Raw genomic sequence first — 25,343 nt, 5'->3', positions numbered from 1 at the left:
GGGCCAGGATTTCATGCTAGCCCTCTGCAACGTTTGGACTCTGGTCATTGTACAGGACTGCATTTCCTAGCCAGAAATCTTACTGCACTCTGCTGTCTCAGATTGAATGGGACTGCCATTCTCCTTGTTAAATAAAAGAAGCAAGAAGTCCCCTGCTGGTGCTACTGTCATAGCAAAATCTAGACACACTCTTACCTTATCACTTTTTAATATCTCCCCTGGCTTTCCGGTCAAGGTGTAAATTGTATCTGTTTTATTCAAGCTATTGGTGTTCAGCTGACCAGCAATTATATGAAGTTTTACAAAGTACTGGGCATTCTCCTTATTGGTCAGGAGGTCCTTTATCTAGAAGAGCAAAAAGACAGTGATTTCTTCTTTACATTACAGGCTTTGTTAAAAAACAAAACACCCCCACCCTCCAGATGAGCTCATGCTCTGTCCATCTATTTTAGCAACAGATGTGTCTGAATCCCATAGGGTTAATTCAGTACATAGTACTTCCTGAAATGAGGAGCCTTCAGGACCTGATCCAAGGCCCACTGAAATCAATGAAAGTCTCTCTGACTTTGTCTTAAGCATGTGAGTAGTCACACTGACTTCAAAGGAATAGCCTGATGGTCAACACTTTGAAAATCAGGTCACTTATTTAGGCACCTAAATATAGATGCAGAAATAGAGCTGGTTGAAAATTTTTCATTGTTGTTTTTTACAACAGAAACAGTTGCAAAGATTTTCATTTCCTTCCTAATTTTGAAATTTTTGATGGAATGAATCAAATTCATTTTTGTTGTTTTGTTTTTCTTTTTGTGTTTTGTTTCCCTCCACTTTCTCTGCCTTTGCATCCCAGTCCTATCCCAGTGGGGGGAAAAAAGGGAGAGAAATGTAGGAAGATTCCCCCCAAAATCTGACAATTTTCAGTCTGAAACAAAACAGAAAAAATAGTGTGAAAAATTTCCATAAAAATGAAAAACTTTTTTGTTTTTGGTAGAAATTTGTTCATTGAAAATATTTTGACCAGCCCTGCTTAGAAGCCTAACTTTAGGCATTCATTTTTGAAAATGTTGGCCTTAGAATTTTTTTTTAATTGTATATGTGCAGGGGTAAATGGAAGTAACAAAACCTAAAGATTTGAAGTAACATTGCATTATAGCCAGACTCAAAAAATAAAGAGGAGTCTGAAAGAGGAGCTCTGTGTAAGCTCAAGAGCTTGTCTCTCTCACCAACAAAAATTGGTCCAATAAAAGATGTTACCTCACCGATCTGGTCTCAAAACAGACTTTTTTTCGTTTCTCTTTCAAGTGTGAAGGTTTAGTTTTTGACTCCTAGACGCATACAATCAGTGTTCTACAGTTTCAAATCATACTAGCTTGAAAAGGTTCTATGGAATCTAAAATATCAACACAAATCTGATTTTGACATTTAAAAAAAAACAAAAACAAAAAAACCCCACCAACTAATCTCCCCCCCACACACACTTACATTAATTCCTTTGAATCCCTTGTTTGTTGGCAGTAAAACAGTAAATGGTCCCAGACTACTTAGAGGCCATTCGTAGACATTTTCTTACAAGAAAAAAACAAATGACAAAATGAATACCATGAGGGACTATGTATTCTATGTTCTGTACAATGTAACGTGTACTGTCAGTGCCAAAAAAAACAAAAACAAAAACAAAAACAAAACAGAATAACAATACCTGTGATTGTTAAAATTTAACAGCTAAATAACTTGGTGATTGACCTGGAGTATGAGCAGCAAATTATGGATGAAATCCAAATCATCACTGTACCTACTATATATGGTGAGGTAAGCACATTTAGAACTGTTTTTGGTCATCCAGCTTCCATGGAACAGAACCCAGTGCAAGTCTTGAAAACTGGGTTTCCTCAGCCTTGTATTAGTTTCTGTCCAGGAACAGGCTTGCTATTTGAAATAAATCCGTCCCTCTGGGGAGATGCCAATTAACTGCTGGTAGTGCAAATATCAGAGAACACCTAGCTAGGTAATAAAGGTTAATTTGCTATTCACGGTGACACATCATTTACAAAACAGCAGTTTCATAGCACTGATTCGATCGTTAAGCCCATTAATAGTTTCAATATTAAACCCTGTTTTCAGAGGTTTAAAATTATAACACAGCTGAGTGCAAATATGCAGTTTTGTTCAAACCAAAACAATTTGTGAGTTTGTCATGAATTTGCCAAAAAATTTTGGGGGCTAGATTCACAAGGGGACTTAGGCAACAGTGGAGAAGGAGGAACACCTGTAACCTTTAGCTCAGTGATTGGGGACCTCACCTGGGATTTGGGAGACCTAGATTTGAATTTGGGATGTTGAAGCTGTTTCACTGTATATAAAATACTAGAAAAGACGCTGAGCCACTCTGAGAAGGGTGCTATAGCCTGGTGGTTAGGGCATTCACCTGGGATGGGAGGAGCCCTGGGATAAGTCCCTGTTTCAGAGCAGGAATTCAAACCTGGGTCTGCCACATCCCAGGTGAGTGACTTACCCACTAAGTTAAAGGTTATAAATGGGGGCACCAACACCTCCTCCAGCTGTTTTGTGAATCTAGCCCTTTAAAAAGGCCGAGAACCAAAACATTTCCAGTTGAATTAAATGTTTGTTCAATGCGAAATATTTGTTTTACCAAAAACTCTGAACAAGTTTGTATTCAATTCGGATCAAAATTATTTTTTTCCTATTTTTTTTTCAGAACTGGCAGTGAACCAAAAAAATCAGTTATTCACCCCACTCCAATTATAACACAACAGTAAAAGTTTACTGACAGAGCACATTTGTCTTTTTGTAGTTTATCACAGGTGCTGTGTACTCTAGAATAAATACACAAAATGTAGTTTAAGATTCTGTAATTTGACTGGAAGATGCAGAATGTGCAGGTTGTCTTTTTATTCTTTAAAAGACATTAACATGCAGTTAATGTGTAAAGCAAAGTAACTTGCGCAGTTAACATGCATATGTTATAGGTTCTCAGTGCTGGCAAAATGAAGGGGATCATTCATGCCCCAGGATTGGTTAAGGGGAAAGATGGCTTGTTGTCCAATGTTACTTTTTGTTTTAAAGCAGTACCAAAAAGCACCAACCAAGATCAGGGCCCCATTATGCTGGGCACTATATAAACACATACGTCTACCCTGCAGCTGGGAGGTGAAATTCCCAGCTCAGGCAGACATACACATGCTAGCCAGCACCCTCAAAATAGCAGTGTGGCTGTGGTGACAGCTCAGGCTAGCTGTCCGTGTACATGTCACGCTGACAGACCCTGGTTGTCATCAGCCAGGTTCAAACCTGGGACCTTTGGAGCTTAACATGTGAACCAAAAGATACTTGTCTTTTAGCCAAGGCTGTAGCAGGCTCATCAATCTCTAGTTGGTCTAGGTGCCACTAGAGAGGGACAGAGTGCCACACGAAACAGGCATGGGTTACATACCAACCTAGGGTCTTGGATGGACTATACTCAGAGAGCTGGCATGGGCTGCTGCCCATGCTGCCATTAGCTTGAACAAAACAAGCATATATATGTCTACCTGAGCTGGGAATTATACCACCTCCCAGCTGCAGCATAGGCATACCCATATTGACACACAGTCCTGCCCTGACAATCTTAGTCTAATTAGCCAAGACAGACACAGGGCGGGAGGGAAAGCATAGGCACAGAGAGGGGAATGTGACTTGTCCAAGGTTACACAGCAGGTCAGTGGCAGAAGCAGGAATAGGATCAGCTCCCCTGACTGCCAGCCTAGTGCCCTATTCTTTGGACCATATTGAAATTTTGTTGTGCTTGAGTCATGATACAATCTTTGGATTTTTTTTTTTTGGAGCACACCCTAGGGTTCTGTTGCCCTCAATAACTGAACAATATCTGTGCCTGCTAGCCTCAAGCCATCTATTTGATGTTACTGACACCTAAAACTGATGTCAGTAATTTCCACTGTCCCTCCAGACACTGACATATCTAAAGGATTATAGGCTAGATAAAGATTGGACCAAGAGTAGGGGAATATACAGCACAACAAATGAGGTGAAACTCTGGCACATAATCCCGATGCAAAATATTCCTATTTTCACTGTAAAAAGTGGGTCTATTGGCAAAAATTACCACATTTTATCCTTAGCCAAATGTAGGGTCTTCCCATTCTTCTTTAGAGAGGCATTCAGAACCTTGCACAGATTTATTGCAATAACTGGGCAGAGTGAAGAGGATTATGCAAATAAATTATCTCTGTATTTCCTGCTTTTAGCGATTTAACTCAGACATGTAACATCATTTTGGGACTGTCTGTAGCTTCAATTTTTTAAGGTTGTGACAGAAGACGGTGTATTTTTGTTGCTCTCCTCATGAGATGCTTTCAATAACTGGCTTCCTCAGCCACCTGAACTTTTTGGGGGTCCAATAAAATGGGATCCGGATGCAAGTTTGGCTTTGTGAAACCAAAAGCATCCTAGATATTTTTCCCCATCAGGTTCCTTTATAAAAGGCAGTTCACAAATAAATCACATTTCATTTTAAAAAGAAAAGGAGTACTTGTGGCACCTTAGAGACTAACCAATTTATTTGAGCATGAGCTTTCGTGAGCTACAGCTCACTTCATCGGATGAATACCGTGGAAACTGCAGCAGACTTTATATACACACAGAGATCATAAAACAATACCTCCTCCCACCCCACTGTCCTGCTGGTAATAGCTTATTTAAAGTGATCATCAAGTTGGGCCATTTCCAGCACAAATCCAGGTTTTCTCACCCTCCACGCCCCCCCCCCCCACAAACTCACTCTCCTGCTGGTAATAGCCCATCCAAAGTGACAACTCTCTACACAATGTGATAATCAAGGTGGGCCATGTACAGCACAAATCCAGGTTTTCTCACCCCACCCCACCCCCCTCCAAAAACACACACACACAAACTCACTCTCCTGCTGGTAATAGCTCATCCAAAGTGACCACTCTCCCTACAATGTGCATGGTAATCAAGGTGGGCCATGTACAGCACAAATCCAGGTTTTCTCACCCCACCCCACCCCCATACACACACAAACTCACTCTCCTGCTGGTAATAGCTCATCCAAAGTGACCACTCTCCCTACAATGTGCATGGTAATCAAGGTGGGCCATGTACAGCACAAATCCAGGTTTTCTCACCCCACCCCACCCCCATACACACACAAACTCACTCTCCTGCTGGTAATAGCTCATCCAAAGTGACCACTCTCCCTACAATGTGCATGGTAATCAAGGTGGGCCATGTACAGCACAAATCCAGGCTCTCCCCCCCCTCTCCCCCCTCCTTTTTTTTTCCCGGGTACACACACACACAAACTCACTCTCCTGCTGGCAATAGCTCATCCAAACTGTCCACTCTCCAAGTTTAACCAGAACGACTGGGGGCGGGGGGGGGGGGGTAGGAAAAAACAAGGGGAAATAGGCTACCTTGCATAATGACTTAGCCACTCCCAGTCTCTATTTAAGCCTAAATTAATAGTATCCAATTTGCAAATGAATTCCAATTCAGCAGTTTCTCGCTGGAGTCTGGATTTGAAGTTTTTTTGTTTTAAGATAGCGACCTTCATGTCTGTGATTGCGTGACCAGAGAGATTGAAGTGTTCTCCGACTGGTTTATGAATGTTATAATTCTTGACATCTGATTTGTGTCCATTTATTCTTTTACGTAGAGACTGTCCAGTTTGACCAATGTAAATGGCAGAGGGGCATTGCTGGCACATGATGGCATATATCACATTGGTGGATGTGCAGGTGAACGAGCCTCTGATAGTGTGGCTGATGTTATTAGGCCCTGTGATGGTGTCCCCTGAATAGATATGTGGGCACAGTTGGCAACGGGCTTTGTTGCAAGGATAAGTTCCTGGGTTAGTGGTTCTGTTGTGTGGTATGTGGTTGCTGGTGAGTATTTGCTTCAGGTTGCGGGGCTGTCTGTAGGCAAGGACTGGCCTGTCTCCCAAGATTTGTGAGAGTGTTGGGTCATCCTTTAGGATAGGTTGTAGATCCTTAATAATGCGTTGGAGGGGTTTTAGTTGGGGGCTGAAGGTGACGGCTAGTGGCGTTCTGTTATTTTCTTTGTTAGGCCTGTCCTGTAGTAGGTAACTTCTGGGAACTCTTCTGGCTCTATCAATCTGTTTCTTCACTTCCACAGGTGGGTATTGTAGTTGTAAGAAAGCTTGACAGAGATCTTGTAGGTGTTTGTCTCTGTCTGAGGGGTTGGAGCAAATGCGGTTGTATCGCAAAGCTTGGCTGTAGACGATGGATCGTGTGGTGTGGTCAGGGTGAAAGCTGGAGGCATGTAGGTAGGAATAGCGGTCAGTAGGTTTCCGGTATAGGGTGGTGTTTATGTGACCATTGTTTATTAGCACTGTAGTGTCCAGGAAGTGGATCTCTTGTGTGGACTGGACCAGGCTGAGGTTGATGGTGGGATGGAAGTTGTTGAAATCATGGTGGAAACCCCTCCAACGCATTATTAAGGATCTACAACCTATCCTAAAGGATGACCCAACACTCTCACAAATCTTGGGAGACAGGCCAGTCCTTGCCTACAGACAGCCCAGCAACCTGAAGCAAATACTCACCAGCAACCACACACCACACAACAGAACCACTAACCCAGGAACTTATCCTTGCAACAAAACCCGTTGCCAACTGTGCCCACATATCTATTCAGGGGACACCATCACAGGGCCTAATAACATCAGCCACACTATCAGAGGCTCGTTCACCTGCACATCCACCAATGTGATATATGCCATCATGTGCCAGCAATGCCCCTCTGCCATTTACATTGGTCAAACTGGACAGTCTCTACGTAAAAGAATAAATGGACACAAATCAGATGTCAAGAATTATAACATTCATAAACCAGTCGGAGAACACTTCAATCTCTCTGGTCACGCAATCACAGACATGAAGGTCGCTATCTTAAAACAAAAAAACTTCAAATCCAGACTCCAGCGAGAAACTGCTGAATTGGAATTAATTTGCAAATTGGATACTATTAATTTAGGCTTAAATAGAGACTGGGAGTGGCTAAGTCATTATGCAAGGTAGCCTATTTCCCCGTGTTTTTTCCTACCCCCCCCCCGCCCCCAGTCGTTCTGGTTAAACTTGGATTTAAACTTGGAGAGTGGACAGTTTGGATGAGCTATTGCCAGCAGGAGAGTGAGTTTGTGTGTGTGTGTGTGTGTCCCCGGGAAAAAAAAAAGGGGTGGGGGAGGGGTGGGGGGGTGAGAGAGCCTGGATTTGTGCTGTACATGGCCCACCTTGATTACCATGCACATTGTAGGGAGAGTGGTCACTTTGGATGAGCTATTACCAGCAGGAGAGTGAGTTTGTGTGTGTATGGGGGTGGGGTGGGGTGAGAAAACCTGGATTTGTGCTGTACATGGCCCACCTTGATTACCATGCACATTGTAGGGAGAGTGGTCACTTTGGATGAGCTATTACCAGCAGGATAGTGAGTTTGTGTGTGGGGGGGTGGAGGGTGAGAAAACCTGGATTTGTGCTGGAAATGGCCCAACTTGAGGATCACTTTAGATAAGCTATTACCAGCAGGACAGTGGGGTGGGAGGAGGTATTGTTTTATGATCTCTGTGTGTATATAAAGTCTGCTGCAGTTTCCACGGTATGCATCCGATGAAGTGAGCTGTAGCTCACGAAAGCTCATGCTCAAATAAATTGGTTAGTCTCTAAGGTGCCACAAGTACTCCTTTTCTTTTTGCGAATACAGACTAACATGGCTGTTACTCTGAAACATTTCATTTTATTCACCAAACACAGCTCTGTACTCCATATGAAGAATCTGCCCTAGCTTCCAAATTCTTTGCTTTCTTCTCTCCAGCAGTTCCCGGCACTGTGACCATCCTTCCTGTTTTCCTCCCCTTCCAACTAGGCCTCTTCCCCTCATTCCTCTTTTAGTAACAGTATTAAAAACATCAGAAATGCCAAAATTCCAGCAGCACATCTGCTTTAAAATGGCCAAAGCTGTAGCTCACTTGTGGGATTGTATATCTTTTCCTGCACAAAATATCAAGCTGCCTTGGAAAGGGGTTGGAAATTATGACCGAATGTGGTGGTAGGTCTTTGTTCTGTCTGTAACATATGTCATTTCATCTGGCTTGTGCCATCAGCATAACGTATGATTTGACACTATGCAGTACGACATTCGACATTGGTGAGGCCTCATCTGGAGTACTGTGTCCAGTTTTGGGCCCCACACTACAAGAAGGATGTGGATAAATTGGAGAGAGTCCAGTGAAGGGCAACAAAAATGATTAGGGGTCTAGAACACATGACCTATGAGGAGAGGCTGAGGGAGCTGGGATTGTTTAGTCTGCAGAACAGAAGAATGAGGGGGGATTTGATAGCTGCTTTCAACTACCTGAAAGGGGGTTCCAAAGAGGATGGCTCTAGACTGTTCTCAATGGTAGCAGATGACAGAACGAGGAGTAATGGTCTCAAGTTGCAGTGGGGGAGGTTTAGATTGGATATTAGGAAAAACTTTTTCACTAGGAGGGTGGTGAAACACTGGAATGCGTTACCTAGGGAGGTGGTAGAATCTCCTTCCTTAGAGGTTTTTAAGGTCAGGCTTGACAAAGCCCTGGCTGGGATGATTTAACTGGGAATTGGTCCTGCTTCGAGCAGGGGGTTGGACTAGATGACCTTCTGGGGTCCCTTCCAACCCTGATATTCTATGATTCTATGATTCTATGACAACAGCTATTTTGTACAGTGGTAGCAAAGTAAATGTTGAGTTAAAAGTAGATAGAGCAAGATGCTGGAAGTCAGGATTCAATGTATATTTAGCTATATCTTGGACACCACTGTATGACATTAAGAAAATCACTTTACTTCTTTGTGCTTCATTTTATACCTCTGTGGAATGAGGATACCTACCTCATAGGGGGATTATATTCATTTAATATGTATAAAATGCTTTCAGTAGGAGGTGCTATGGAAATGCTAAGTGTCATCTTATCTACAGAATCTCTGTGTCAGAGCTGAGTCTGACATGGTCTCGGTCTCTTTGAGTCCACTGAACTATCTATGCTTCCTTTCACACTACTGAGCTGCCACAGGTAGTCAGAGAATCCTACTGTCTGCTCTGTAGAAGAGTTTAGCCATAAGTAGGTAGCTAATAGGAATCTTGCCGCAGTCCTAGTGCCATTAGAGGTGGCCCAGGAAGGGCTGCTTCCAATAGCTATGCACTGATTTGAAGGACCTGTGGCAATAGTATTTCCAGCCCCAAAGGCCAGTTGTGAGTAGATGTGACTGGATGCCAAGTTACCTGTGATCTTAGTGAAAAATCATTGACAAGCCTTCAACCCATTGATTGGTTTACATCAGTTTGCATTTTCAAGGCTCTTTTTGCAAGGAATAGAGTTAGAAATGTATTTCTTAAACAAATATAAACTGAGATTCTTCTTTTCTTTTCTAAGTCCCTCAAATTAGGGAGGTCCTCCAGCCTATGTGCTCTGAAAGCCTGTCAAGGCGAGATCTAAATGAGGAATGTATCAAAATAAACAAGTGCAAGAGCCACCTTTTGGAGCCCTCTCTCAAAGTGATTAGACGAATAGACTCAAGTGAGATCAGTGGAAGAGGAACCTCTTTTTCCACGCAGAAATTGTTCTCATTCTTAATTTCAAAATTGGGCTGAGACTTATCTTAATTCACATGGTATTCTTCCCTTGCGATCAGCTGTCACTCAGCCTGAATAAGCTAATGAAACACTAGATACCTCAAGGGCTAGTTAGCAGGGACAGAGTGAGGGACACTCACACTTTTGGTAGCCTTGGGAGTTTCTAGGCTTCAGGCTAAATGTTTCTTTGCTGACAGCTCTTCAGACTAAATCTGCATTCTTTTCCTTAGGTACCTACCAATGAGTGCTATGGCAGATGTCAGTTTTCCTTGCCACTGTCCTCCTGGTTCAGTGTTCAGCTCTGTGATGCGTTCCATTATGTTTCCATAGCATACAAACCCATCACCTACATAACCTTTCTGGCAAGTACACCTGTGAAAAGAACAAAATTTACTTTCAGCATCAGTTGGATACAGATACTGTTGTATCAGTAAAATTTTAACCAGAGCTAATTAAATTGTTGTGAATCACTTATCTGAGTTCTGGCATTTTGATGATTTGCAAATACATTTCATTTCCCTTTTTGATCAGTTCTACAGACTGTCAAATAGCACTTGACTAATAAATGATTCCGCGGTTTTCTGTCACTTATCATATAAAGTTAATACATTTATTCATTATTTGACCAGCCGTAATTTTACTTCACTGCAGTAACAGCGTTTGTGTCCTATCTTAGCACAAGACCACACAAGGTGATGAAAGTGAAGCCATATGACATTGAAGCAAAGATACAGTTCCAAAATTAAAGTATATTTGCCAGATTTTATAGATTCTTTAACCTAAACTTCTCTGGTTTTGTCTATAATGAGGTTTGATATGAGCTCACTGATCACCAAGCTGCAGCTACATACATTTGAAGCCATGTTTTTATCTGCCATAATGTACACTGTATCTCTGTTACATATTGGCAATTATTTGTGTATGTCTTTTCAGCAAACCAAGGAGTGGTGATTAAAATACTGCTATCGAGCTAAGTCATTTTTGTCAACATTACTGATGGTTTAGCGTAGTTCTTCTACAGTCATTATGATATGAAATCACATGCTTTCATAGTATGTGTTTCTGTCCTTCCTCAATGTGTGCACTACTGCCCTCTACTGGATGGAATGTATCATCTGTTCAAATACCCAATCAGGTTGCCCACTAGAGGCTTCACCCTCCAGAGGATGTTAGACCTTCTACTGTTTCAATTGCACAACCACAAATGTTTCTTGAGTAGCTGCTAGTGTAAACAAATGGTCATGGTTTTTCAAACGCAAGTAGCAATTTTGGGTGCCCAACTTTGAGACACCTTGAAGGGGCTTGATTATTAAGAGGGCAGGTACCCGATTCTTTCTGAAAATCAGACCCCTTTAAGGTGTCTCAAGTTGGGCACACAAAATGATTAGCTGATTTTGAAAATCTTCCTAGGTTGCCATCTTCACTAATGTTGCCACGGTTATTTTGTACTTGATAGATTGCCTGCAGGCTCCACTGTGTGGTTTAAGCAGCCACCATGGCTGAAATTAAAAAGTCAACAATAGCACCCTTCCCAGTTAAGTCTCAAGCAAGTTACATTATCAGATGAGCCTTGTATTTAATGATTCATCTGGCTGAGACTTCTACAAGCATCATTAAAGGAGTATTATTCCACACAATCAAAATAATCTTCTTTATGTGACCAAACAACCTCAAGGTGTCCACCTCCTGTTTATATTTATTACACATCCACATCTTCTGGTAATCACACACACACACGTAGAGTAGTGTTAATCCAGAACCAGATGGTGCTTTGTCCCCCTTGTAGATCTCCTTTGCCTGTACAGAGGGGAGATGTGTGACAGCTGCCTCCAAGGTAACACCCTTCTTGCCCTAAAAAGTCCACAGAGTAATCTGAGTCTGGAGAACTAGAAGTTTGGGAGGAGATCTGGGACTGTGATCAAAAGGCCCATGTATTGCCCTCTACCAACGCAGCGGAAGAACAGCAGGAATGTTAATACAGGCAAATGGTTGTATTACTTTTCCTGGGAGGCCCTTTATGCTGGTGAGCCCTCGCACTCTCTAAGGGGATCCCTAGGGCATCTGCACTGCCACAGAGCCTGAGTGGGGAGCAGGGGACTCCAGATCTGCTGCAGAGGCACAGGTCCTCTTTGCCTTGAAACTTTTGGGACTGAACCCTTCTTTCTGTGGGGGAAAGGGGAGTGGTTGGGGAAGTCTCAGGCTATGGGTACAAGAATTCAGAGTTTCCTAGAATCTGGGCTTTAAAAAAGATGAGAAACAACTTGGCAGGAGAAGCAGTTTTTGAAATAATACAGAAATCAGATTAAGGCTTGTAAATTAATGCTGCCTTCTTTTACAGCAAAGGTTTCATTTGTGGTCGTTTCTAGAATCACAGTGAGTTTAGAAATGTGGGCTGGGCATTGTGGTTTGAAACTGAATTGAATTTATTCAGAAAAATACCACCTTTGACTGTGCAGAATGGAGTTAGAAGCCAATTTTTTGGTTTGCATTTGGGTGCTGCAGAAATAAACATTTTGCAATTATAACTTCTGCTTGGGAGCAAAGCTTCCAATTTGAACTTCCCTTGGCTTTCAAATGACTTAATTTATCTCTGTGTGTTGGGGCAGGGAGCAGCCAGGCAGTTGCCTGTATTGGGCAACTTTTGTCTCTTGTTTGGAGCATGTGGCTGGTGCAATCTGTAAAGTCTTTCAGTGTGTGTGTGTGTGTGTTTGTTTTACTTTGAATGGGGCTGTTTCAATCCACTGTTTTCCATTAAGGATGGGAACAGCTAGGGAGGAGCAGGCCTAATGCAAACCAGGCTGGGTTATTTTTTAATCTTTGTTGTGAGAATGAAACAGCATGGGGAAGACTCATTGCACCAGTCGCGGAGGGATGGGAGTTGTGGGGGAGTGCTGCTTACCCAAGCTAGAGAGTGGGGAAATATCTCTCTCCTTTTAGCAGAGAAGAGAGAGATAGTTTCCCTGCTTCTCCCCCGGAGGTTAGCCCCTGCATATAGGAAAGAGGCGTGGCTACTTAACCAGTGTTTTTTATTTTAGGAACAGAGTCAAAATACAGAGAAGTAAAAAAGCACAAGAGAAAAGTCAGGGAAGAGGTTTATATGCTCCAGCTAGAGGACAAGGACTGGGGGCCCCATTTTGCTTGGCATTGCCCCAAAGAGGTTACAATCGAATGTACTCTCAATAACCATCCCAGTTAACTAGCTCAGCTACCATATTCTGCACCAGCTGAAGTTTCTTAGTGACCCTCAATGGCATAGCTGTATGTAACTTCTGTCTTGAAGAAATGTTATTTAAATGTTTTTAACACTAGTGCAGAAAAGACCTATACGGGAACAGAAACAGACAGCAATAGTCTTGATTTTCCAAGCTACTGCTATTTTATAACCCCCAAACCACAGGTACAGTATCTTCCTCTAAGCAAAGAGCTTCCATGGGAAACTGAAGTGACTGAGGCAGCAGGCCAGCAGTACAACTGTGCATTAAAAAAAAAAAAACCTGCAAAGGAGGTGACACAACGGATGCTTACAATTTCCAGTTACGAGAGAGCAACAATACATTCTGGGTCTAGCTCGGGGCCACCACAATAGCTTATTTTGAAGTGTTAACAAAGGAAGAAGAGCTGGAAGCTGGAGACAAATAGGTTTAAAATTTGAGCTACAGTCAAACACAGAAGTGGCATCACTTCCCTCTATACTTGTGATATAGCAGCAGCATCAGTAGCTCTTTATTATGGCTGTGCCCACATCTAGCTATCACAATTTTCATTCAAATCTTTTTTTGTTTGACTATAAACTGGACGTTTCAGTCTTTTCAAAAATGTCCAGCTTTTTGGGGACATCTAGAATTCCTTCCCATCTCTCTCTTTGTCACAGAATGTAATCAAATGATGTTCAGGGGGATTTGTTTTTTTCTGAGTTGGAAAATGTAAAATAAAACTCCTTCTTCAACTCTTGAAAAGTTCAAGTGGCAAAATGAAAAATGATAACGTGTGGAAGAAAACCCCTGGACATAATTCATTTTACTTTCTACTGCTTTCTTGTTGGGTGAATATTTTTTTTATTAGTTTAGACTGCGGTGCCAGAGTTACAATGCTGGTTTCAGAGTTAGCCCAGATATAATATTTTCTAAATTTTTTCTGTTTAAAATCCCACCTAATGGATGATCTCTTGTGATCTTCCTTACCAATAAAATCATAATGCTCCGCTTGTTCATATAGGGACTAAAAGCTTTCCATGCTTTCCCTGGGCCTCTGCTCCCTTTGGTGAAAGTAATACCATTCATGTGTCTATTCTTTTGTGGAATGAAATGGCCAGCAGATTTTTAAAGAAATAAGTCATAGTTATCTGTTTCTCTTTATTCAGTGAAAGCAAATGATTTATAAATATTTTCAGCTTCATTCCCTATTGTATAAATTACTGATCTGATCTGTACTTTACTGCTCTGTTACTACTCTCTACCGCTCCTTCTACTCAGACCATGTTGTGGGCTTACGTAACTGAAGGTCCTGTGCAGGGCTGAAGTTTGACATTTTCTTTGTTTTTTAAAGAAATTCCCATTTTGAACTAATTTTGAAAAAAAATCCAATTGAAATTGTTAAAATATCCAATTTCAATATTTTCTCAATGAAAAAAGTTCCATTTTGGATTTGAAACCACTTTTTGTTTTGAAATCTAAGTTAATTTATAGAAAAAAAAGTAAATAAAATATTAAGTCAAAATAAAAACAAACCATTTCAAAATTATGAAAACGAAACATTTTGTTTGACCTGACTTGAATTTTGGTTTGTGAAATTTTTTGACAATTTATTTTTGTTTTAAATCTCAAAAACTCTCACAGGATAGGAAAACTGTTTGCCACCCAGCTCTACTTTCTGTGTCATTATCACAAGGTAGATTGTGGGGCACAGAGAAGAGGCTGTGGAACCTGCTCCATAGGTGGGCAGAAGAACATTCTGTATAAACTTGTTCTAAATGCACAGTAATTTATAATAGAAAAGTTCCATTAGTATTGTAAGGACAACCAGCACTAGAATGCAAAAAATTGATAAGATGTCCTCTTCTTAAACCAAGAGAATTGCCTTTATGCTAAGTGTGAACACCTATATGGAAAGTATTTTTGACACCAGACAGGAATTATTACCCTGTATTATCAGCCATATTGTAATCCTAAAAAGCAACGCTACAAATAAACTCTTATAAACCAAACATCAATCATATTACAACGTCTCTGGAGAGTGAAAAGAGTTATCGTTTAACTCTTTGTTTTAATACTGTATTCTAAGGTTGTACATTATGCTACATAACATATTCTCTGTAGCATTATACTGTATAATTCTTTGCTAATATACTACACCTCCATCTATGATACCACCATACTTGTCTGATCCAAAACCTATTGAAATCAGTGAAAGAGCTCCCATTTACTTCAGTGGACACTGGATCAAGCAATAAATGAGCAATATAAATGCAATGGCATACGCACACTCTCTTCTCACAATGCTCAACTATCTTGCTGTTCCCTACACTGTACCAAGCACTAGTAGCAGGAGCTAATATACTCCAAAGTTTTATAAAGTTACTTTGTAAAGAAACTGTCAGTGATACATTGAGAATTGCTCTGCCATCTCTTTTTCCTTAATAGCCTATTGTGACAAAGTTCCTCCTCTACCTTGGTGGGCCTTGCACTTATTGGCGGATTTGCTTACCTTGGAGCTTCACAGCAGCCCTCAGCTTGGCCGTTTTTCTGAATTCACGGTCCAGGTTGACGTCTCCTGTATCTGACTAGGAGTTGGGAGGATTTGGGGGGAACCCGGGCCCGCCCTCTACTCTGGGTGCCAGCCCAGGGCCCTGTGGAATGCAGCTGTCTAGAGTGCCTCCCGGAACAGCTGTGTGACAGCCACAACTATCTGGGCTACTTTCCCATGGCCTCCTCCCAACACCTTCTTTATCCTCACCATAGGACCTTCCTCCTGGTGTCTGATAATGCTTGTACTCCTCAGTCCTCCAACAGTCCGCGTTCTCACTCTCAGCTCCTAGTGCCTCTTGCTCCCAGCTCCTCATACGCACACCACAAACTGAAGTGAGCTCCTTTTTAAACCCAGGTGCCCTGATTAGCCTGCCTTAATTGATTCTAGCAGCTTCTTGATTGGCTGCAGGTGTTCTAATCAGCCTGTCTGTCTTAATTGTCTCCAGAAGGTTCCTGATTGTTCTGGAACCTTCCCTGTTACCTTACCCAGGGAAAAGGGACCTACTTAATCTGGGGCTAATATATCTGCCTTCTATTACTCTCCTATAGCCATCTGGTTCGACCTGTCACACTATTTACTGAATAAAATATAATCAGTGAAAGATTTAAGAAGGAAAAAGACTTACACAATTTGTCCCGGTGCAACCATAGTGCATTTTGCATTTTTATGGCAGGTGTTGTTAGTCTCACAGATATCTGTCATACTGCATCCTTTCCCAGGTACTAAATTTCTGTAATGTTCTTTGCATTCACAGTGGGACTAAATCAGGGGAGAAAGACAAATGTTAGATTGTATTTTGGATTTTATTAGTGACTTGCTATTTTCAGCATTTTTCTGTCACAAAAGCCAGGGAAAGGATTTAAAGACAACTTCAAAAGGCTCAGGTAAGCACCCAGCAAATTCAGAAGCATATATGCAGCTTATCCAGATTTAGTCAACCCTTTTCTAGATTTTATCCATCCTAGAAAATTTCTGGCTTTCAAATTATATCCTTAAAAAAGAAATAAAATTCTTTAGGTGCCATTGCCTTACAAGAAGGTATTTATTAAAATCAGTGCCCATAGGTCAAATTTATAATCAGTGTTCACATAGACCTTTTCTTCCCCCAAAAGATCACAAAGCATTCAATAAACTACAGTATATGCATATAGCATCACTGAAATGCAGCCACCCCTGGAACAGTGAAGGCCAACAAACCAGCACACAGGGGACTGCAAAATAGTTGGGAGGAGGCAAAATGTATGGGCAAGGACTCCAAGACAAGTCCCACCTCTTACAAAAAGTGTCATGGGAACATTAATGTCTATTTAGAACAGGTGGGACCTTTGAAAGCCTCACTTGATCAGTGGAGCGAATTTTACTACAGAATGTTTTACTCAGGTGGCCAGTAGAATTAATCATATCTAGCTCTTGTACAGTGCCCTTGCATCAGTAGATCTCAAAGTGCTTTATAAAGGAGGTTGGTATCATTTCCCCCTTTTGTAAACTGGGGATACAAGGGCACAGAAAGAGAAAATGACTTGCCCAAGGTCACCCAGCAGGCCACGGCAGAGCTGGGAATAGAACGCAAGTCCCTGTTGAGAGCTTTATCCGCTAGGCAAGACGGTCTCCCCACAGGGAAAAACCATTCTTCGTCCTAGACAGTTGATTTTGAAAATGCCATGGGCTCCAGTTCAGCACGTACCTTTCCTGGACCATCATATCTACAAATGGTAGACGCTGTAGGGCAATTTCCAAACATCCCTTGGCAAGGGTCTATTGGTAGGCAGACTTGGCCATCCCCACTGTAACCTTCTTGGCAAACACATTTATGACGATTAGGTCCAAGATGGGTGCAATAAGCATTCGGATCACAGACCTTTTTTAAGCACGGGTTGATAGCTTGAAAAACATTAATAAAACAAATTAATAATTACCCAAAAGTTGCAAAAGTAAGGGGATAGTGGAGCCTATAGAATGAACTGTCTAGAATAGCTAAGTCCAGAGTATTTTATCAGCATGAAGATATGAGATAGGCACCTATTTATACCAACGTAGCAAACAACTATCTATGTTTTTGTACATAAGTGACCTTTAAAGTTGGCATGTTGAGTTATTACCCAATTAAACCTACAATAATGCATTCATTTAAAAAATCTTAATTATAACAATTGCCCGCTTCTTTGATGAATTGTGATCTTGGAGGATCAAGTAGGTGACATGACTTAAAATAACTGCCCTAAGGCATGTTAGATTAGTAGGAAAATGTCACTCAGCTGAATGGGTCTTCCAAACCCAAGCTTTATACAGCAGGGATAGAGCAGTGGTTCTCAACCTTTCCAGACTACTGTACTCATTTCAGGGGCGCAAGCCCAATCCCTTCCCCCCAGGGTTGAAGCATATAACTTAGCTTCGTGGAGCCTGCTGTGGCACGGGGCCACAGGCAGTTGCCCTGCTTGCCACCCCCGATCGCCGGCCCTGCACTTGTGACACCCCTAAGCCCTTCCTGCGACCCACCCTGGATGTCACAACCCCCAGGTTGAGAAACACTGATCTAGACGAGTTGACATACCTGGAAAACCCCTGTGTACTCCTGGGGGTATGTGTACCCCTGGTTGAGAGCCACAGGGATAGAGGCTTGGCGCATGAATGCTTTAGTCCATTTCCTCCATACTGCTGTAGAGTGAGGGCCAGATTAGGAACCCAACAGTTACATGCATAGTTCCATTGAAGTCAGTGGCATTACTCCTGTGAGTAACTGCTCACCACTGACTTAGCTGTTCAAGATCTGGCCCTTCATCTGTAATACTGATAGTAGCCAATGTGGAAACTAAAGCACAAGTGGTTGCCTGTGATTTCAAAGTGAGTCATCTTATCTGAATTAGTTCATCCATCCCTGAACCAACTCATTATGTAGTTTAAAAAACTGAATCTAGTGGCAAAGTTTGCCATTAGTACCCTAGATAAAATATAATGTAGCGGGATATAATCTCTCTTGCTTTAAGCCATAGAGACAGCCACTGAATGATTGGAGATAGGAAGAAACTTCTCTGATATGGTTTCTTGAACTTTCTCCTGAAACATCACACACAAGCCACTGTCGGAGGCAAAATACCCGATGAGAGGGATCTCAGGTCTGGTCCAAGACCGCAATTACTGTGTTACTAGATAAACAGTATTGAGTCTTCAGCACCATAATTGGTTAGAATGATTAGAATAACAATGTATTGTTATGTATTAATGTAGTAGAATAATTAGAAACAAATGTTTCTTTATGACAAAATACCCAGACCTGTGCGTCAGTGCTGTGGACCGTTCTGTTGGGGGAGGAAAAACTCAGTTTGACAGTCCAAGTGGCACAGTGCGGGGAGTAAAGAACACTTTGGCGAAAACCTTTTACCCCAGCAGAGGTTGTGGAGCTTTGTTACTTCATCAAGAATTGGAAAAGTAGCATGGGCTCAATTTGTCTGTAATGTTTGTATTTGGGATCAGTCATGCAGCTGAGTCACCAGGTGGTGGGACCTCTCTCAGCGAATGTAAATCATTGTTCACCTCTGCTGATTTTATGGAAGCAAACTAGGTGGCCATGGCCCACCAGGCTTCACAGCTACTTACGTTCACATTGTTTACCGTCTCCATGGTAATTGGGAAGACATGTACACTCCAATTTGGTTTCCTCTTTACTAGAAATAGAACATCTGGAGTTTTCAGGGCACTGTAAGGCCTCACATTCAGGTATTGCTGGAGAGAAAGAAGGCAAAAGGTTATATTGTGGCTGAACATCACACTAAAGAACATTACACTCAATCCTTCTGCTGTACAAAAACCAATGCAGGGTATAGATGAGCAAGGCACTGTAGAGTGGTGATGTGGCCACTGTTAGTGGTGATCGATGATGTAATGATTCAGTGATAATGATCATGGGTCTTCGCTAGGTTAGGGGTGATGTGGTTTGACTTGGGGTGTGTATTTTGCTGCTGAATATATTTAGCCCTCACCAGGAGCCACCATAAAGAAGTTGGTGAATATGTGCTGGAAAAAAAACACTATACTTACCCTGATCACAGTTAAGCCCTTTGTATCCAGACAAACAGGTACATCCTCCATCCCCTGTAATTCCACTGTTGCATACTCCATGAGCACAGTTGCAAACTATATGTAGAAATGGATTGGTTTTGGTAAATAAGTTAGTGGATTTGAAACAAGGTCTTCAGTGGTTTCTCATGCCACTAATGTTTTAGACGCAGTAATTAAATACTACCATTTTTGACAAACTTGGTGCAATTTTCAAACATGGGTATTATGGGCTTTGTACTGGGATGCTCAAGTCCCACACCTGGTTACTGAAGCAGACCTGTTGGGGCCTAAAATGGGTGTTTGGGTGTGGAGGTGCTGATTAGAACATGCTGCTGGTGACCTGGATGACCTAACTTTACTCAGATTTGAAAATAGGACCCCAGCCTTTAACCATCAAATGGAATAGTTCCCATTCTAATATCAAGGGGCACAGAGGGGAGCAAGGTATTGCTGAAGGCATATTTGCTGCCAGCTGTATCAATGCACAGTCTCCACGGACCCCTAGAGAATTTGGAATAGGCATCAACAGCTGAAATATCTGAAGGCTGAAACCATAAATCATCCTTAAATTAACATGCTGTTGAATCCTCCAACAGCCTTAAGAATAATTCCATTAAAGATACTGAATTGATTCAAATGCCCTATTTGTATAAAAATGTCTCAATAGCGTTTATATGAATTAACACTGGCATCCAGTGGACAACTGTTGAAAACAGTATGCCTTTGAGGCTATATAGTTACTGTGATTATTGTGGAAAAGCCACTACAGAATATTTAAGTTACAGCCCATTCATGACTGCATTTTGGTTGGCGACTTAGTTTCTGACTCATGTACAGTGGTTTTAATACTAGATTGAATTTATTTGATTTTTTGGGTAATTTTTTGGTGTGTAAGTATATGCTATGGTTACAGGACCTTTAGTTAGGAAATTTATTAAAAATACTGCAAGTTAGCATTTGGTAGATTACCACAGAATGGTATCCTAAAATACCACAATTAACCCCCATTCCCCCCCCCGATACTTTTATATATATATATATATATATATATATATAAAAGGGCTATCGATTAATCACAGTTAACTCACGCGACTAACTAAAAACAATTAATCATGATTAAAAAATTCATCGTGACTAATCACAGTTTTAATTGCACTGTTAAACAATAGAATACTGATTGAAATTTATTGAATATTTTGGGATGTTTTTCTACATTTTCAAACATATTGATTTCAATTATAACACAGAATACAAAGTGTACAGTGCTCACGTTATATTTTTATTTTTTATTACAAATATTTGCACTGTAAAAATGATAAACAAAAGAAATACAAGTCCACTCAGTCCTACTTCTTGTTCAGCCAATAGCTCAGACAAACAAATTTGTTTACATTTGCAGGAGATAATGCTGCCTGCTTCGTGTTTAAATGTCACCTGAAAGTGAGAACAGCATTTACATGGCAGTGTTGTAGCTGGCGTTGCAAGATATTAACATGCCAGATTTGCTAAAGATTAACATGTCCCTTCATGCTTCAGTCACCATTCCAGAGGACATGCGTCCATGCTGATGATGGGTTCTATCTGATAACAATTCAAAGCAGTGTGGACCGACGCATGTTCATTTTCATCATCTGAGTCAGATGACACCAGCAAAAGGTTTATTTTCTTTTTTGGTGGTTCGGGTTCTGTAGCTTCTGAATCGGAGTGTTGCTCTTTTAAGATTTCTGAAAACATGCTCCACACATCATCGCTCTTAGATTTTGGAAGGCACTTCAGATTCTTAAATCTTGGGTCGAGTATTGTAGCTATTTTTAGAAATCTCACATTGATACCCTCTTAGTGTTTTGTCAAATCTGCAGTGAAAGTGTTCTTAAAACGAACAACATGTGCTGGGTCATCATTCGAGACTGCTATAACATGAAATATATGGCAGAATGTGGGTAAAACAGAGCAGGAGACATAAAATTCTCCCCCACGGAGTTTAGTCACAAATTTAATTAACATGTTATTTTTTTAATGAGTGTCGTCAGCATGGAAGCATGTCCTCTGGATTGGTGACCAAAGCATGAAGGGCATATGAATGTTTAGCATATCTGGCAAGAAAATGCCTTGCAATGCCGGCTACAAAAGTGCCATGCAAACACCTGTTCTGACTTTCAGGTGACATTGTAAACAAGAAGCAGGCAGCATTATCTCCTGCATAAGTAAACAAACTTGTTTGTCTGAGTTTAGGCTCTAAAGTTCTACATTGTTTTATTTTTTAATGCAGTTATTTTCTGTACATAATTCTAAATTTGTAAATTCAACTTTTGTGATAAAGAGATTGCACTCAATAGTTGTATTAGCTGAACTGAAAAATACTATTTCTTTACAGTTTTTTTACAGTGCAAATATTTGTAATAAAAATAAATACAAAGTGAGCACTGTACAACATTCTGTGTTGTAATTAAAAATCAATGCATTTGAAAATGTAGAAAACATCCAAAATATTTAAATAAATGGTATTCTATTATTGTTTAACAGTGCAATTAATTGCACGATTAATAGTAATTAATTTTTTTAATTGTGCGATGAATCACGATTAATTTTTTTAATCACTTGACAGCCCTAATATATATATATATAGCCATGGAAAATATATGGCAGGAAACATTCCAGCACTAACTGTGAGATGACTTGGATAATCTAGCAGGTCCTTCCCATCTCTAGTTTATTTGATTATATGATAAAACAAAGATATTTAAGGATACTAGTTTTCACTGTGCTGCACGCAGGTTATTGGTCATGCAATTCATCCTGCACTAATACAGTTTTAATATTTCTTATTTTTTCACTTCTATAAAAGGAGATAAGATCAGACATACCTGAAGTACAGTTGGGTCCAAATAAATTATCTTCAGCACAAGTTTCACAGGCTGTCCCACCAAATTCTGGCTATAGAACATATAAGGAAAGTCATTCTGCTGTATAATTAAACATTTGAATACAAGCAGAGTGGCCATACATAAGAAAATGTTATAATGCTGAAAGGACTATAGACAGTAATTTGGAAAAAACACTGTCCCACCAAGATGAGGACTGCTCAAGTAAATCCCAGGTAAAATCTCCTTTGGCCAATTTTTCTCCCTCACATATTTATACATTAAACTTAAATTCTGTCAGTGACTAGCCAGTATGTTCCTATTCAGAGCTTTGACCACTTCCACAGAAACGCAGAAGGCTTAAAATATAATCAAGAATTGCAACAGAACGTAACTGACTACTCATATCATTCTAATTACTAGCTAATCAATAATAATAATAATTAATAATAAATAACAAATGCCTCAATTCTACTCTGTTTCTCATTCTCCAACTCCCACCCATGTGCTCTAGAAAAGATGTGCTTTGTAGTGTTTCTAGAAGATTAGCCAAAGCAGGATGAGGTGGACCAATTTAATGGGGCTTACATGCACATATCAGGAAGAATTTGACCTTTTATTTTTCCCTTCTGGGTGGAGTTATTTATCACCACCAAATGAACATTATGGAAACCTTAAGGTAAATAGTCATAAGGAATCATTTGAAGTTTTATGTGAGCAGAAACTTAAAAAAACAACACAAAATAAAACCAACCTGCCCCGCCTCTAAACTATCTCTGCAGGCTATTTCTGAAATACTTTCAGTTTATGTATTTTTCTGACATAAATATGGAGTATTTCCTAGTTGTGATACACAATATCATTCCAAAAATTGAAGGGACATACTTGGCAAGTGCATTTTCCATCCCCATTTATACCCTGAAAACAGCGGCCTCTGTTATTGCATGGTGATGCAGCTCCTCCTGGACATGCTACAGAATAAAACATGTGACAAATCAACAACACTGACTGTGACAGTTATACAGACAAAGTCCTTTATATTAGTGATGGCTACTCTCAAGTGGTTTGGGGGAATCAGTTCAAATAGGCATCTCAAAGCATGGATTTTTTTTGAATCACCTAAGTATCTTCAGTGACATCTTGGTCTCAATGAAGTCCCATGGACTTGAATGGAGTTAGGATTGACTATGCTGGACTAGAAATCTTGTGAGAACAATGAGATTTCTAACACTTTTTCCTCTGGTTTGGCCAGATGGAATGTGGAGGGGCAGACCTCCATGAAAATGAAAAGAAAAGAAAAAAAATGTAATCACACTTTTTTGAATTTGAATGTAGAGTTCTTGTTTTAGTCAAAGGATTGATAGGCAACCTAGAAATTGCTATACTAGTCATTTTATTACAACATTTGCAGCATCCAGAGGGTCAGTCATTAAAAATTACACTTAATGATCGTATTGGAAGAGAGAGTCTTTTCCATACAGCATAGTAAAAACATCATATATTGTAGATTGGACAAAGCTCTAGAAAATATCCTATAAGGACCAGTCCTGCATTGGCAGAGAGGTAGACAAGATGACATAATAGCTATTTTTCATCTTTACTCTTTAGGATTCTCTAATTCAACACAATCTCAAATTTATGGACTAATGTATACAAGAATTTTCTGAAAACACAAGATCAGCATGGAATTTGTTTAATATTTTGTATGGAGGATTATATAAAATGTATATTGGCCTCGATTTTCAAAAATAGGACCCTCAAGTTAGGCTCCTGAATTGCTATTCAGACAACTCAAAATGGACCAGATTTTCAAGAACTCTGCACTTTTGCTAATCAGCTTGTTTATTTAGATGCTTGAATATGGATATAGAAGATTAACTTTAGGTTAGAAATTCTCGGCCACAGTTAAACTTCTATATCCATATTCATACACCCGGATAAGGCCCTAATCTGGCAAACACATACACCTGTGCTTAATTTTACCATTGTGAGTCGTTTGGGGTTACCTGTGGAAGTAAAGTTAAGCATGTGTGCACGTGTTTGCAAGATTGCGGTTTAAGGGATCTGATATCACAAGTGCTGATGTGAATGGGAGCTCTTGGCTGCTCAGCTCTTCTGAAAACCTGGGCATTACTCCTACTGGTGTACTGAGAGGTGAAAAGTCCAATGTTTTCTAGAACAGATGGAACGCTTTGACCCTTTGGGGAAAGTAAACATTCACTGAATAAAATCTCAAGGAATCATAGAAGGTATAGATGGAAAAAACTTATTAGCTCTGTTAGAACATCATAGTCCAACATTGGTATATTTGCTTCAATTTGTTACTATAAATAAAAGGGATACTTAGAAAATAAGTTTCTTGTTCTGTACAGTTTCTGTATTGCTACTTTACTTTTAATTTTTCGCATCCACTGTACTGTGGGTGAAATCCATCTCTCCCTGCATAAAGCCTAAGAAAATGGCCTTGTGCTGGGAATGGAATCTCATGGTCAGGCTGGGCTGTGATGCAATTGGGGCTGATTGAACATGTTCTGTCAAACCTGTCCTTGGCAGAAAATTGGGTTTTCATTTAAATGACTTTTTTTCCCAAATAAGTATCTGCTTTCCATGCTTTCCAATTTTGATTTTTCATTGAAAAACTGAAAGCCTGAAAACTGAAATATTCAGATATGCTGTCACAGTGCCTCATGGGAACTGAAGTTTGGCTACCTGCTGTCTCCATTCTTTTCTATTGGCCAGGCTCCCCAGTAGAACTACATCCCCCATGATATACCGTGTCTACCTCCCTTTGCCATGAGGGATGACCATGGCATATCATAGGAGGATTAGTCTGACCAAGGAGCCTAACCTATAGAGAATGGGAGCATGAGGCAGCATGACAGCATTTCCAATTGAAATATTTCAATATTCAAATTTTCATCAACAAAAATAAAAATTTTGCATAAAAATTTAGATTTTTAGTTTTTTTGTTTTTGTTGAAATTTTTCACAGAAACCTCCATGATTTTATGACTAGATCTAA

At 40.4% G+C, this 25,343-nt stretch overlaps 1 protein-coding gene across 1 annotated transcript in view; it reads right to left on the bottom strand.

The window, feature by feature from the left end:
* STAB2 (stabilin 2) overlaps positions 1-25,343 on the bottom strand; it is a 137,008-nt gene that overhangs the window by 100,804 nt on the left and 10,861 nt on the right. Inside the window, exons 4-12 of the mRNA XM_073323666.2 lie at positions 23,208-23,293; positions 22,326-22,395; positions 19,441-19,536; positions 19,000-19,125; positions 17,090-17,286; positions 16,031-16,164; positions 9,899-10,032; positions 1,480-1,562; positions 196-345 (exon numbers count right to left, since the gene is read on the bottom strand). Of these exons, the coding sequence (XP_073179767.1) occupies positions 196-345; positions 1,480-1,562; positions 9,899-10,032; positions 16,031-16,164; positions 17,090-17,286; positions 19,000-19,125; positions 19,441-19,536; positions 22,326-22,395; positions 23,208-23,293 (1,076 nt within the window). The remainder of the gene's footprint in view (positions 1-195; positions 346-1,479; positions 1,563-9,898; positions 10,033-16,030; positions 16,165-17,089; positions 17,287-18,999; positions 19,126-19,440; positions 19,537-22,325; positions 22,396-23,207; positions 23,294-25,343) is intronic.

This window comes from Lepidochelys kempii, chromosome 1 (genome assembly GCF_965140285.1).
Source record: "Lepidochelys kempii isolate rLepKem1 chromosome 1, rLepKem1.hap1, whole genome shotgun sequence".
Lineage (NCBI taxonomy): Eukaryota > Metazoa > Chordata > Testudines > Cheloniidae > Lepidochelys > Lepidochelys kempii.
This window is presented reverse-complemented; position numbering and strand designations above follow the sequence as displayed.